Here is a 13,199-nt window from a genome sequence, read left to right as displayed (position 1 = left end):
TGTCATATTAAAATCATAAACACTTTATTTTACTCCACTCACACCTATACAGACACATAGTCATAATAATAACAAATAATTCTCCAAAAGGTCATAGTGGAAATGCAATTAAATACATATCCCAAGTGGATCCAGCTTAAAATATGTTACAAAAGGTGCATTCTACAAACTCAACCACTGACAAAATTACTAATACAACATCTCATTTGTATCACAGACTTTTATAAGTAATTAATTGTTGTGTGCAAATATTCTCCTAATCGAACTATACATAGACATAATCTTGTGTGATTGTAGATGCATTCATATCTCCTGTACATTGCAGATAGAAACAGTAACTTTTATGGTGACTTCAGACGGTTTCCTTCAGTAAAGAATTGTTAGCTTCCTTCAGTACAATATCCCCCTTTTTTAGAGATTTCGAGGATTTCTGGCTGAGCGATCTGTGAAAGGCAAGGCACATTCATGTTTAAAAAACTGTTCAATTCCAGCACATTCACAGCAAGCAAGATCAAAATCTTACTGAAGTGCATGTCCTCACTGTGTAGGCGTTTTAAAAAAGTGACTACATAACAGGCAGGTGTGTTTATGGACCCCGTTCCCACCCTGTAAACAGAACAGAGAGTGCCAAGCCATCTCACCGTTCTTCTGCATCCTGAATGGTGTCAGGGAGGGGCATTGCCAGGGTTTCAGGCAGGAAGAGGGCAACCCCCCCAGCCAAGATGGGCACCCCCCCGTAGATGAGCCCCGGAAGCCAGGCCAGCGCCTCTCCAGGGATTAGTATGAGGGGGGCCACCATTGCCCCCAGACGAGCCATCATGGACACCCAGCCCATGCCGTTTTGCCTGGTGGAGGAGAGAGGCAGGGGAGTAACATTAATCTCTTCGTATTATTAGTTTATTATGAAACCAAATGTAACTTTTTTCTATTATTCCTATTGGGAATTGCCATTGCTATTCATGGGCTCTGCAAATTATGCCTTGTGCTGCTCTGGCAGGGTAGTAATGCGATACCAGTCTGTGGGGCTCATCACTAGTTTCAGCCCTAGTTCTTATACAGAGCAACTAAAAATCATGACATCACAAAGCACAATTTAAACAAGCAATGAAAACACAGAACACTTATAGAAAACAGCAAGCAACACAGCAGAGAACACTACCTCAACAGCATATTACCACAGCTTAATAATGATCCTGGGGAGCAACGTAACCTCATGTCACACCAATGCACACAAAGGGCCTCGTAGATCAGTGAGTGACATCATATTACACGCATAATTTTCCGGAAACTCAGTTCACCATACGCAAGCCGTAGCGTAGGGATGTTGTTTAGAATTAGAATTTAAAGGAGAGAGTTGGGTGACAGGGGAAGCATGTTGTCCATCCATCCATCTATTATCTATTACCGCTTATTCCTGGTCAGGGTCGTGGGGGGTGCATTGGGCGAGAGGCAGGATTACACCCTGGACAGGTCGCCAATCTATCGCAAGGCACACACACCATTCGCTCACCATCCACACACATACCTATGGACAATTTAGAGTCGGAATATTTGAAAATGGATGATTTGAGGGTGGGAGGAAGAGGTAGAAAGAAGCTGCAGATGAAGATGGAGAGGCTTACCGGATAATGGTGGGAAAAAGCTCTCCGGAGTACAGATAGCAGCAGCTGAAAGATGCGGCCAAGCAGCCCTTTCCCAGCACTGCAAGAGTGGTGCGCACCACCTGCATGTCTGTAAACACACAGGAAACAGATTGCCCTCAATGCAACGCAGTAACTCCACTGCTTACAGTATTCTCACATGCACACGCTCTCTCTCTCACACACACACACATGTGCACATGCTCTTTCTCTCTCTCTCTCTCACACACACACACACACACACATTCTCACATGCACACGCTCTCTCTCTCACACACACACACACATGTGCACATTCTCTTTCTCTCTCTCTCTCTCACACACACACACACATTCTCACATGCACATGCTCTCTCTCTCTCACACACACACATGCAAAGCTCACCATATGGCACTAATAAGTTGGCCAGTATCATGAAGCCAGCCAGTATGATGGCAGCACTTTGGGAAGGTCGTCTGCCAATCATGCTCATGGACACGGTGATGACCACTTTGGCAGGGATGTCCACAGCTCCGAAGATCACCTGAATCAGGTAGATATCCACACCAAACTTCTGCAGGTCCATGGACAGCCCATAATAGGCAAAGCTGGTGGCGAACCTGTTTATAAAACAAGTGTCCTTTTTGTCATTAATGAACTTGAGCCACCATGCCCCCTGGTGGTTCAGGAGAGGATTGTTGCAAGTTCAAGTCCTGAGAGGGGCAAGGCTGTTTTATCTGTACATAGTGTGTTTTCACATGTAATCATTACATCTGCAATGCAAAAAAAGAAGATTTAGGTCAATGCAGATTTTATAACCAAGGCCTGCAGCTAAGGCCTAAAAGTCTGATGTTCCATTTTTGTACCCTTCCTGTTAGCCGGTAGTATTTCGCAAATATGTACTGATTTACCATATAATAAATAACCTTGGTACACTTGCATGTCCCATGGAACGCACAGAGCATGTGTGGCCAAAGGCAGCGATGGGATGGATGAAAATGTGAACAGATGAACGAAGGGGGAAGTGTGGGAGCACTGACCAGACAAAGCAGAGGGAGATGGTGATGGTTCTCATGGCGGGGGTACGCAGCAGGTCAAGGGCAGAGTGTGTGCCCTGTGAACAGGACATCTCCTTCTTCATTGACTCCTGTAGCACCTGTAGACCGACCGCACACCACTGAGCACACACGGTACAGAGAACCTGCACAGTAGGCACATTGAGCACATGCAGGACAGACGCCACGTGCTGGGCATGTGCGCTACGCAGACCGTACACTGAGCATGTGCAGTGCATATTTGCACACAGATGACACACTGAACATACACTACCGGTCAAAAGTTTTAGAACATCTCCATTTTTCCAGTTTTTATTGAAATGTATGCAGTTATCTCAATGTACTCTGAAATTAAAGTATAGAACAAATAAACAATTGAAGATAATTAAAAAAATCATGGAATCATTCTGTTTAACACAATTTATTCAAATTTTTTGACTCATCAAAGTAGCAGATATAGAGGGTATGCACATGACGTCACAGTAGGTGGAAGTCACTGCGGTTACAACCACTGAGTGGCAGAAAGACTACTGAGTGATAGCGTTAGTGTTCAGCTTGAATGCCATACAAACACAAAAAACATATCTAAAATGGGAAAGAGCTGTTGTGCGATTGACTGTACAAATAGATTCAACAAGAAATCGGAGCTATCTTTTTTACAGACTGCCGAAAGCTAAAGAAAGGAGAAGCAAATGGATCGCTGCAATTCGCAGAAACAACTGGAATCCAGGCACCGAAACGTGGATTTGCGGTTGTCATTTTGTGTCAGGTATGTTGGATTTTTGGGTAAAATCATACCTTAAGTTATGTAAGCTACTGTATCGACTACTCATCAATTAAATATTTAGCATCTTTCATTTATATTCTGTGTAACTGTAAAGTTTTTGTCAGCATTTATTAAAAAACATCCATGATGATGAGCCTTGTGTTCTACAAAAAAATAGTATTAGCTAGCCAAGCATATAAATTATTAAGGTATGATTTTATCCAAAAATCCAACATACCTGACACAAAATAACAACCGCAAATCCACGTTTCGGTGCCTGGATTCGAGTTGTTTCTGCGAATTGCAGCGATCCATTTGCTTCTCTTTTCTTTAGCTTTCGGCAGTCTGTAAAAAAGATAGCTCCGATTTCTTGTTGAATGTCCATGGACCACTGGTTCTTTGGTAAGTTGTAAGTATCACTGTCGAGTCCAACTGCTTTTAATTTAAGCAGATAATCGTTTGTTTTACTCCCGGTTTTGCAGTTTCCTATACTAAAGGCAGCCATGTGGCAGCATGTTTTGCCACTCAGTCCCGACTGCCACTCAGTCCCGTATTCCGGTGGGAAGTGACGTCAATGCATACCCTCTATAATAGCTGAACACACTCGTGGCATTCATTCTACAATGGAAATCAAATATTGCTTGGAAAGATCTTCCCAACACTGTCTCAGAAGTTCCCACAAATGTGTTGTACTTGTATGTTGCTTTGCTTTCACCCTTCTGTCTAGTTCAACCCAAGTCAGCTCGATGGGGTTTAAGTCCAGAGACTGTGCTGGCTATTCCATGATTTGTTCTTTTCTTCTAAGATAGTTCTGATATAGCCTGGAGGTATGTTCTGGGTCATTATCTTGCTGTAGGATGAACTCCTGACCAACTAGATGTTGACCAGAGGGTATTGCATGGCGCTGCAAAATGCTGTGGTAGCCCTTTGGTTCATGGTGCCGGTCACTCTGTGCAAGTCGCCAACTCTGGATCCAACAAAAGAGCCCCAGACCATCACGCTTCCTCCTCCATGTTTGACAGTTGGTGTCACACACTGAGGAACTATCATTTCACCTACTTGACAGCATACAAAAACCCTGCGTGATGAACCGAACATTTCAAATTTTGATTCATCGGTCCATAAGACCTTCTTACAGTCTTCAGTAGCCCACTGCCGGTGCTTCATGGCCCAGGCAAGCCTCTTTTTCTTATTTCACCATTTTAGCAATGTCTTTCGTACTGCCACTCAACCTGTCAAATCTGCAGCTTGAAGTCTTCTCTTCTTGTTGAAACTGAGTCTTGCTTACTTCGACCACTGTTAAGCTGTACTTGAAGCTGTTGTCCTGTGAGTCGCCTATCACGCAAGCTGTTGACTCTCAGAAACTTGTCTTCTGATTCTGTTGTGGATTTGGGTCTTCCTGTCAGAGTTTTCTCCAGTTTCCAAGTGCCTTTCGATGGTGTAGGAAATTGTACTCACTGTATCTTGGCTTTCTTTGCAATTTCTCAAAAGGCTTTTGGTATGTGAGTAAGCCGCACCTGCAATGGTATTGTCCCTCCCTCACTTCTAAACCATTCTACTAGGGCAGTACCAATATTCATACAGACAATTTAAAAAGGCAATGCACTAAAACCACACTCTCTTCTGATGAGGTGCTATTCTTGGTTTGGTGTGAATATCTCCACACACACCAAGTGACATAGATGCAGATAAGCATACAAACACAATATTCCAACCCAGGCACCAAACCCAAGCCCGCCTAGTAAGTTTCCATGGGGATACCGACCTCAGTGTTGATTTTTTCCCCTTCTGCCCTCCTCCCATTGATGCGAGCCACAGTCCGCAGGTTCTTGACCGCTTCTTCTGACTTCCCGTTCAGAATCAGCCACCGCGAGCTCTCCAAGAACCACCTGCATGGGGTCACCACAATTAAGGCCTTCTTCACCGCTGTCAAATTCAATGTCTGTACATCTGATATACATGCATTCGCTTGTTCACATACAACTGATCGTATGTGGTTGACAGGAGACAACTCATGACGGAATGCTGACACTCCATGACCCCTGACCCCCCACAAACATTCCGCGAGTCTCACCAAGAGTAGAGGAAAGCGATGTAGTAGGGTAAGGAGACCGCGAGCGTCAGCCAGCGCCAGTCTCTGATGAAGTACGCCATCCCCGCCAAAATCAGCTGACCCATGGTGTAGCAGTACCCAGACCCAGTGCCAACCACCGTCCTCACGTGCGTGGGAATCCACTCCACAACTGGGGGAGGGGAGAGACGGCATTTAAATTTAGCCTGCCCTTATCCTTCCAAAACTCTCTCGCATCACCCTGGAATACCCCTAAAATGCAACTTCAATTCTTTCATTTGTGACCACCATGTAGAAAGCAAAGCTTTTAATGTGAAAAGCTTCTGATTTAGCAGCAATAATTGCATACAACAATCAAATCTCATGGTTGAAAATCTGCAGCCACATATCTGAACAAAGTATGTAGTTGTAGAAATGAATAACGCACATGACACAAATACTGCGAGTCACCTCTGCCCAGCAAATATGATAAGAAATGACTGCTTTATGGCTAAAGAACTGCGCTTGTTACTCAGAAGCTATAAGGTCAGATGTATTGTGGGGCACTGCTGTTGTAAACTTGAGCAAGAAAGCTAACCTGATCTGCTTCAGTAAAGTATCCAGCCCTATAAATGGATAGCTATTAAAGTATCTGTGGATGCCTGCTAAAGGTGCCTGCTAAGTGGACATATGATGCAATGCAATCCACGCTGGAGCGGGGCTCACTTAAGGAGAAGCTGTTGAGGACCAGTCCCGAAAGCGCCATGCCGCACAGGAAACGGAAGAAGCAGAAGAGGTGGAAGGTGGGGGAGAACGCAGCACACGTGCCCCCCACCGCCATCAGCAGGTAGGAGATGAGCAGCAGGATCCGGCGCCCAAACCTGGGGGGGCGGGGAGGGGGGGGGGGGAAGAGGAGAGGAGAGAGGGATGAGCAAGGTAACGATGACCATGCCCTGGGAGGTCAATGCCCTCGCATGCATCCTCGAACCAAAGCTTGTTAGCCTGTGTCGATAAAACAGCTTATCATTTAGGTCAGAGTTTGCTGATAAAGATATTCACAAGGCACACCTTTCTCTTGCTGAAAAGAGCAAAGACTGGTGTTGCACAACCGACTCTGAATCTCAAGTGCGAAAAGTGTAACACAGTCCAGCTATGCTCGTAGTAGCTCAATAGCACTGGCACAAACTTCAGACTAATCATTGCTTTCAACTACCAATTACATAAAATGTTTGTGGGAAGAGATCTAGGGAAGGAGGCCTACGTCTCGTGTCAGGGGCTGTGCTGTGGGTTGTGAGGTATGCAGATTCCTGCGCCAAAGTAGTAACTGCTCTTTGTGTGACCAGCCAGTGGACATACACAGTGCAGTGCGTAAGTATTTTGACTGTGAAATTTTTTGTTGTTTTGGCTCTGTACTCCAGCACACTGGATTTGAAATAAAAAAGATTTTTCCTTATCTTCTGCAAGCGTCCACAGACTCATCTTAATGGCTTTTAGCACCCACACTCATCACAATTAAAAAAGATCTGTGACATTTTATCGATGACATATTGTGACATGAAAATAGCAAATTTAACAGAGCAAACTGATAATCACTTGACTGGAGAATAAAATCTGCCTGTCCAATCAGCAGACAGCAAAGGAGTGGGTGGTAAACAAAGCAGAAGTGTGTGAGTGGGTTTCAAGTGAAGTGAGGTCTCACCTGTCCGAGAGCCCCCCAAAGACCACTGCTCCCACTAGCACCCCTCCCATGTAAACGCTCTGTCCCATCTGTTTAAGCGACCGAGAACTGCATACCAAATTCCACTAAGAAAGTGAGTGTGTGAGAGAGAGAGAGAGAGAGAGAGAATTTTTTAGTAAAAGGCATAAACGGCAACCACAACCAGACAAGATTTTCAGATACTGTAAGACGCACATAGATACTACTTTATGTATATATTTTACATGCTGAAGCAAATGCGTGTCATTTGTGTCACGTGCCATGCTTTTGTCAAGCTATTCAAGGCAAAATATATGAAATATGAATATTTTGCTAATAATTGCTAATATTTACTTGCCTGGAAGACACCTTTATGATAGCAAATTTCATATTCCACCTTTCATGGCAATAATGTCAAAGTGCTGAACAGAATCATTACAATTACAACAATGCCTAGCAACAAAAATAAAATCGACAAGCAGACTAACAACAGCACAGAGGGGAGAAACACAATTGGGGGAGTTAGTTTAAGGGGAGGTTAAAGAGTGTTTGAAGTTTTCAACGCAGGATGCAGAGAAGGCATGAATGGCTTTGTAGGTAAGCAGACTAAATTTACACCCTGTGCAACCACTGCTTCTTGCTTTGAAAGTGTCCATTCTGGTTCTTTAAAAGGGAACCAGTGCATTCTCTTTATGATTATTCATATATACTGTATATACTGTATAATTCAAACCTGCAACATTACTATGCAGTCCGTTCCTTAACCACTGAGCCATACTGGCACCACTAATGAACACACTAATCCTGCGGTATATCCCCTGGGTGCCCTTACCTCAGATATGATAGTGGAGCTCATTTCAGTCACGTCGTACTCCCATCCCTCCTCGCAGCCTTGCAGATCTGCACTGAGCGGGTCCAGGGTGCTGGAGACAGTGCCCCCTGCCTCCACGGAGGTGCCATTGCCGGCCAGCAGGTGCCACTGAGGCACGGAGTAACGCTGGCACTTCGACGGCTTTCCCGCCGAGTCGAGCGGCACGGTGAGCAGCAGCGCCACCTGGGGGTCCAGGTGGGCAACGGAGGAGTTCTTTGGGGCGCGGCAGAAATGGGGGGGCACAGCGGCCACAAAGTTCTGGAGCAGGTTGTGGCTGGCCATCATGAGGATGGGGGCGCACAGCAGGGTTACATGCACCACCTGGAACCTCCCCGTGCTGCCTACCTGCTCCAGGATATCGCCGAAGGCCATGACCAAGTGCACTGGCAACCCCACTCTACAGCAGCTTCCAACTCCACTCCGTATGGGATACAATGGGAAAAAAAGCTAACAGCTCCAGCTGTTGAAGAATATCCGGGGGGGGGGGGGGGGGGGGGGGGTGGTGGAATAAACAAATTATTCAACAGTTTTTTTTTTTTTACCTCAAATATGTACCCTCAAATTTGGAATTGCCCATTGTACCTCTCCATTCACCTCTGATCTTACACACTCCACATCAGGTCCCCTACAGCTGAAGTGTGTGCACTTCTGCAACTCACTCGCCCCAAAGTCAGGGTCTATTTTCCACATTATGGCCCACATAGTGCTGAAAGACAGCTTGTGCTGATCAGTCAAGTAGGAGAAGCTTTTTCCACAAATAAATCATTAAGATGTCTGACAGAAAGGTCCTGCAGGTTCCTGTCGGTGGTATTTACAGATGCAAGATAACATGGCATAATGCATAACTGAGTGCGTAAACAAGTGCATGCGTAAACATGCAAACCACATGCTTTTACTCAATATTTTGTACAACTTATGATTTTTATTAATAAAATACAACCAGAGAATACACTGGCAATAGTAATTTCATTTTATATGTCACTCATGCAAAATGCTCATGCAATGCTAACATTTTTGGACATATTTTATTTTATATAAAATATCAATTATAATATATAAAATATAACAAGATAATATTTGCACTGCATGAGTGACATATAAAATAAAATACTGAGACCTGATCTACTGTGATTTTGGCTTTTTAAGAGCTAGACCCTGGATTATAAATACGACACAGAAAATACTTACACTCTGTATCTCCGTGGAAGAAATATATGTTATCTTAGTGATGGAAAAATAACTACTTTATCAATAAAATTTACAATGTCTTGAGTTTAACAATTAATAGAGGGGATTAATTTCCAACAAAAGAACTCCCCACAAAGATGTCCTTTAGTAGCTTTCAGGTGCAAAAAAGTCACCCTAAAGAGCCAATGGAAAAAAAGACTTTAAGAACTTATGATATAACTCCCCTTCAGCTGCAGTTTGTGCCCTGCTCAGGAGCTGTGGAATTCCGTCTCTACCAGCTCTGGATTAGAATTAGCAAAGTGAAATTAATCCTCTTGGAGTTCTTGTTTTCTTTTTTCTTTTTCTTTTTTGTAATAAATTTTTTGTCCTTGCGAGATACAGTCCTTCTTCTGATTGCCAAGGTTACTGCTGGACAGCAAATTAGTCCCTGGGCATGAGTGTTGGGATTAAGCCTCTGTGCTTTTTGTGCAGCTGGTTGTAAAATTTGGGGTTGTTATAGTTTCACTGTGAAGGGGAGGTGTGTGTATGCGTGTGTGGGGGGGGAGGAGCCTGGGAGGGTGGAGCAGGCCATTCAAGGGATTATCACGGTTAAATGAAGGAAATTAAAAAGTGAATAAGAAGAAACTCATGCTGAGGAGGGGCAGGAAATGGATCAAATTGGTTTTGGTGGCAGCCAGTGCACATAACAACAGAGTGAGAGAGAGAGTAGTAGAGAGAGAGAATAACACAGTTTTGATGGAGAACAGTAACTGCTGTAGCCCTATGAGCCTTCACTCTCCTACCTCTAGACACATTGCAAAGTCCACTTAGCCGGTTGGCCGATACGGACACATGCGCTCTCACATTGCAGGTGGCCCGTTACACAAGTTTTAACACCGGCAGTAAATCAAATAAAATATTGCATCAATGTTCCGTCTATGTTTTGGTTCAAGGAATTATTCACGTCAAACAAAAACAATTTAAAACGTTAATTAAATACATCATCATCTGCATTAAAGATCTGTCGTTTTCTTTCAGTCACTGTTGTTAGAATTTTTAAGTTTTCACCAAGGTTTCAACTGTGTCATTTAGCCACATTATGGACTTCTCTTATCCAGGCTACCCAAACAGACAGGACTGATAGACTACAACGCTCTCTCCTCCAAACATCTGGCAATCAATTTTGCCCCCTATAGAGGACATGAGTGTCTGGTCTTAATCTCAAGAACCGTATAGGCCTGTTCTACTATGCCAAAACCTCTTGCTCTGTGCAAATAATAAATGAATAATAATAAAGATGTTTTCACTGCAACATGTTTTTATCACCCAATACACGTGTTTTATGTGAAAAACAATGGTTTTTTGCCGGGTCTCCGGAGGATGAACACCACTGATTCCATGAAAGCAGAAATTAATTAAAGATTACTGGACCCATTTTCATAATCGAGGAGAAAGCGCCGAGCTCTATCGGTAACGCAAAGTGCTGGTTAATGAAGGCATGTCCGTATTAATTTCTATAAATTTGTGACCAGAGGTGGTATAGCGCAACTGTTACAAACGGGCTTGTGTTAAAAGGAACAAATAACCTATTGGTGTGGTGGAGGTTTGGTTTTATTACTTCTTTCCCTTTATCTCACACATTTTTCAGTAAGCTGCAGCGTCACGTGCAATTAAAGTACTTTAAAAAAAAAAAAAAAAAACATCCCTTCAAAAGTTTTCTGGATGAGGAAATGTGTAAGTAATCACATTCCTGGCAGTTGTGAGTACCTTTTCCCCTTGTCTTATGTAGCTGGGCTAATGCTCGTAGGGCTTCTTTCCTTCTTTGTAAGCGTCAGGGGCGCCTGCTGATTTCTATCTCACGGTAAGCACGGGGGGTGGGGGGCATTGCTGCCGAGCCGAAACCAGTCGCGAGACATGTGGCGTGGGGGGGTCCAGTCCGGGCCACTACTAGCTACTGTTGTTTAAATGAGATCAGTGATTCTAGTCTAACGGGTGCTTTCTAAATCCATAAATGACCTCCCTACGCTTCCTAGCTATTCCTAGCCAGCACGACCCTTATCTCAAGCAAAATGTACCGCTGTGAAAAGCGATTGCGGACAGGAACAGCTCGGTAATATAATTCACTTGATTTTTCTGCTTGCTTTGTCTTGAATGCCTGTGCAGTGCATGAGAGAAAGCACAAGATTTTAGCAATATTATGTGTTATTTATTATTCAAATCGAAACATGCAACGCTTTATATTTTTGGCTATGTATATAATTGGCTATGTATATAATTTTATTTTTATTGTGTAGCAATAAAAATAAAATAAGAGCTTGTCACCTACTGCAATATTGGTTCATCTGCATTGTTTACAGGAAAAAGTACAATATGGGAAAAGAACCTTTAGATACAATTTGCTGTACTGTTGCTAGTCCTGCTGTCCTGAATTCTGGCACTGACATAATCTAAGCAGTATGATGGGTTTCAGGCAACATTAAGGGCATAGGTTGTTTGTGTACAACACAAATGTCATTAGGGAACAAAGAGACAGGCCCTCGCAGATAGGGTGGACATGCATTCCCAGTGAAGGCCCCAGAGAGTATTTAAACCAGGCTAGAAGACCAGTGTGGGGTGGGTTGCTGTACCCCAAACTTGTGTTGTGTTTCAGTGATCTTCCCGCTGTCCAGTGTGATTACAATAAACTTTTACTTTCTTCAGTATAGTGTTTGTTGTCTTGGTGAGTTCCTGCATCATCCTGACTTTGACTCCTTGGGAAGAAGCTGGGTCCTAACATGGTGGAAATGATTCAAGATGTCATTGCCTAGTGCTGATAAAACTATCCCATCACATAAAAACCGTCCAGGTCAATTGTGCTTTATGTCTGTGTTTTTTAAAATCATGACATCCACTAATAGATGACGAAACCACTTAAAAATGAACATTCGTATCCTTAATCAGCACCATAGCATCATTTGAAACGTAATTTAAGAGCATATTAAATATCACTCCAAGCGTGTATTCCCCTCCTTCCCTATTCTTCACCACTTTTCAGCTCTCCCTCTCTCTCCCTCCCCCTTCCCCTCCCTCTCCCTCTCTCTCCCTCTCTCTCCCACTCCCTCTCTTTCCCTCTTCCCCTCTCTCCCTCCCACTGCCCCTCCCTCTCCATACACTGGACATTTTTACTGTGTATGAATCCTTGCATGTTTGTACTCCACTACAATTATTTCCTTGGGCAAAATACCCAAGGTGGCGTAGTCTATGGTAACAGTTATATTCCCTGCAAGTCATCCTCTTGGCAAGCACTCTCTCCGAGCCTGGATGCAATAGGATAGATGCCTCATAACACTTTAGCTGAAAGCCTTGGGGTAACCCAAGATGGCAAACTTCTCTCCTCCAACTTTGCAGACATGCAGATTCTTTCGAAACAACATCTGGGGAATCAGCCTTTCCTCATCACCCTTTATTCTCAGATCCTAGTTCAGGCTGTCATTTACTTTCTTCAATGCATCCCACTTAAATTGTATCTAAATTAAATTGGATCTAAATTGTATCAATACAGTAAATATACATTTTTTTTCTCTACAAATTTTTTTAAAAATGAACATTTTTGTAGTCCTTTTTCACAACACAATAGGAATGCTAACTATATCTGCTCTGTCTAATCCCCTCCTCTAACAGTTTAATCTTGTTTCCATGTGACTGACTCAGCACACATAATGACAGCTTTGACGCTAACACATGGGTACAAGCTAATGATTGAATTATATGACTGGGGAGACATCGCTCCCATCAGCAAGAGAGAGAGAGAGAGAGAGAGAGAGAGAGAGAGAGACTGAGCGAGAGAAAAAGAGAGAGAGAGTGAGAGAGTGAGAGAGAGATTTCCTCATATTTCTGCACAGCACAACAGATGAGAGCGAGGTGAGCTGGCGGACACAGCTGGAGATTGACTGTTAAATTAATGAGCCAAAATGGCTGGTACACACTTCCTCACG

The 13,199-nt window shown here is 43.5% G+C and overlaps 1 protein-coding gene across 2 annotated transcripts; it reads right to left on the bottom strand.

Moving 5' to 3' along the window:
• Window positions 1-4: 4 nt before the first annotated feature.
• slc22a6l (solute carrier family 22 member 6, like) lies at window positions 5-9,726 on the bottom strand. 2 transcript variants are annotated; one of them, XM_035432424.1, is made up of 11 exons: window positions 9,247-9,726; window positions 8,020-8,518; window positions 7,191-7,294; window positions 6,218-6,372; window positions 5,516-5,684; window positions 5,207-5,330; window positions 2,661-2,776; window positions 2,026-2,240; window positions 1,623-1,731; window positions 642-845; window positions 353-443 (listed from the first exon to the last, which is right to left on the bottom strand). In XM_035432424.1, the coding sequence occupies exons 2-11, from the start codon at window positions 8,428-8,430 to the stop codon at window positions 353-355; spliced, it is 1,698 nt and encodes a 565-aa protein (XP_035288315.1). In that variant the 5' UTR covers window positions 8,431-8,518; window positions 9,247-9,726. The 2 variants fall into 2 exon arrangements, with proteins under 2 accessions (XP_035288313.1, XP_035288315.1); XM_035432422.1 differs by lacking the exon at window positions 9,247-9,726 and having other exon boundaries at window positions 5-443; window positions 8,020-8,430.
• Window positions 9,727-13,199: the final 3,473 nt, after the last annotated feature.

Source organism: Anguilla anguilla, chromosome 9, assembly GCF_013347855.1.
Source record: "Anguilla anguilla isolate fAngAng1 chromosome 9, fAngAng1.pri, whole genome shotgun sequence".
Lineage (NCBI taxonomy): Eukaryota > Metazoa > Chordata > Actinopteri > Anguilliformes > Anguillidae > Anguilla > Anguilla anguilla.
Note: the sequence above shows the minus strand (reverse complement) of the source record. Positions and strands in the feature narration are given on the sequence as shown.

Coding starts and splice junctions, on each gene's coding strand:
- slc22a6l (XM_035432424.1), bottom strand. CDS start 8,430: ATGGCCTTCGGCGATATCCTGGAGCAGGTAGGCAGCACGGGGAGGTTC. Junction 6,373..7,190: donor TTTGGGGGGCTCTCGGACAG/GTGAGACCTCAC, acceptor CCGCCCCCCCAG/GTTTGGGCGCCGGATCCTGC. Junction 5,331..5,515: donor ATCGCTTTCCTCTACTCTTG/GTGAGACTCGCG, acceptor GACCCCATGCAG/GTGGTTCTTGGAGAGCTCGC.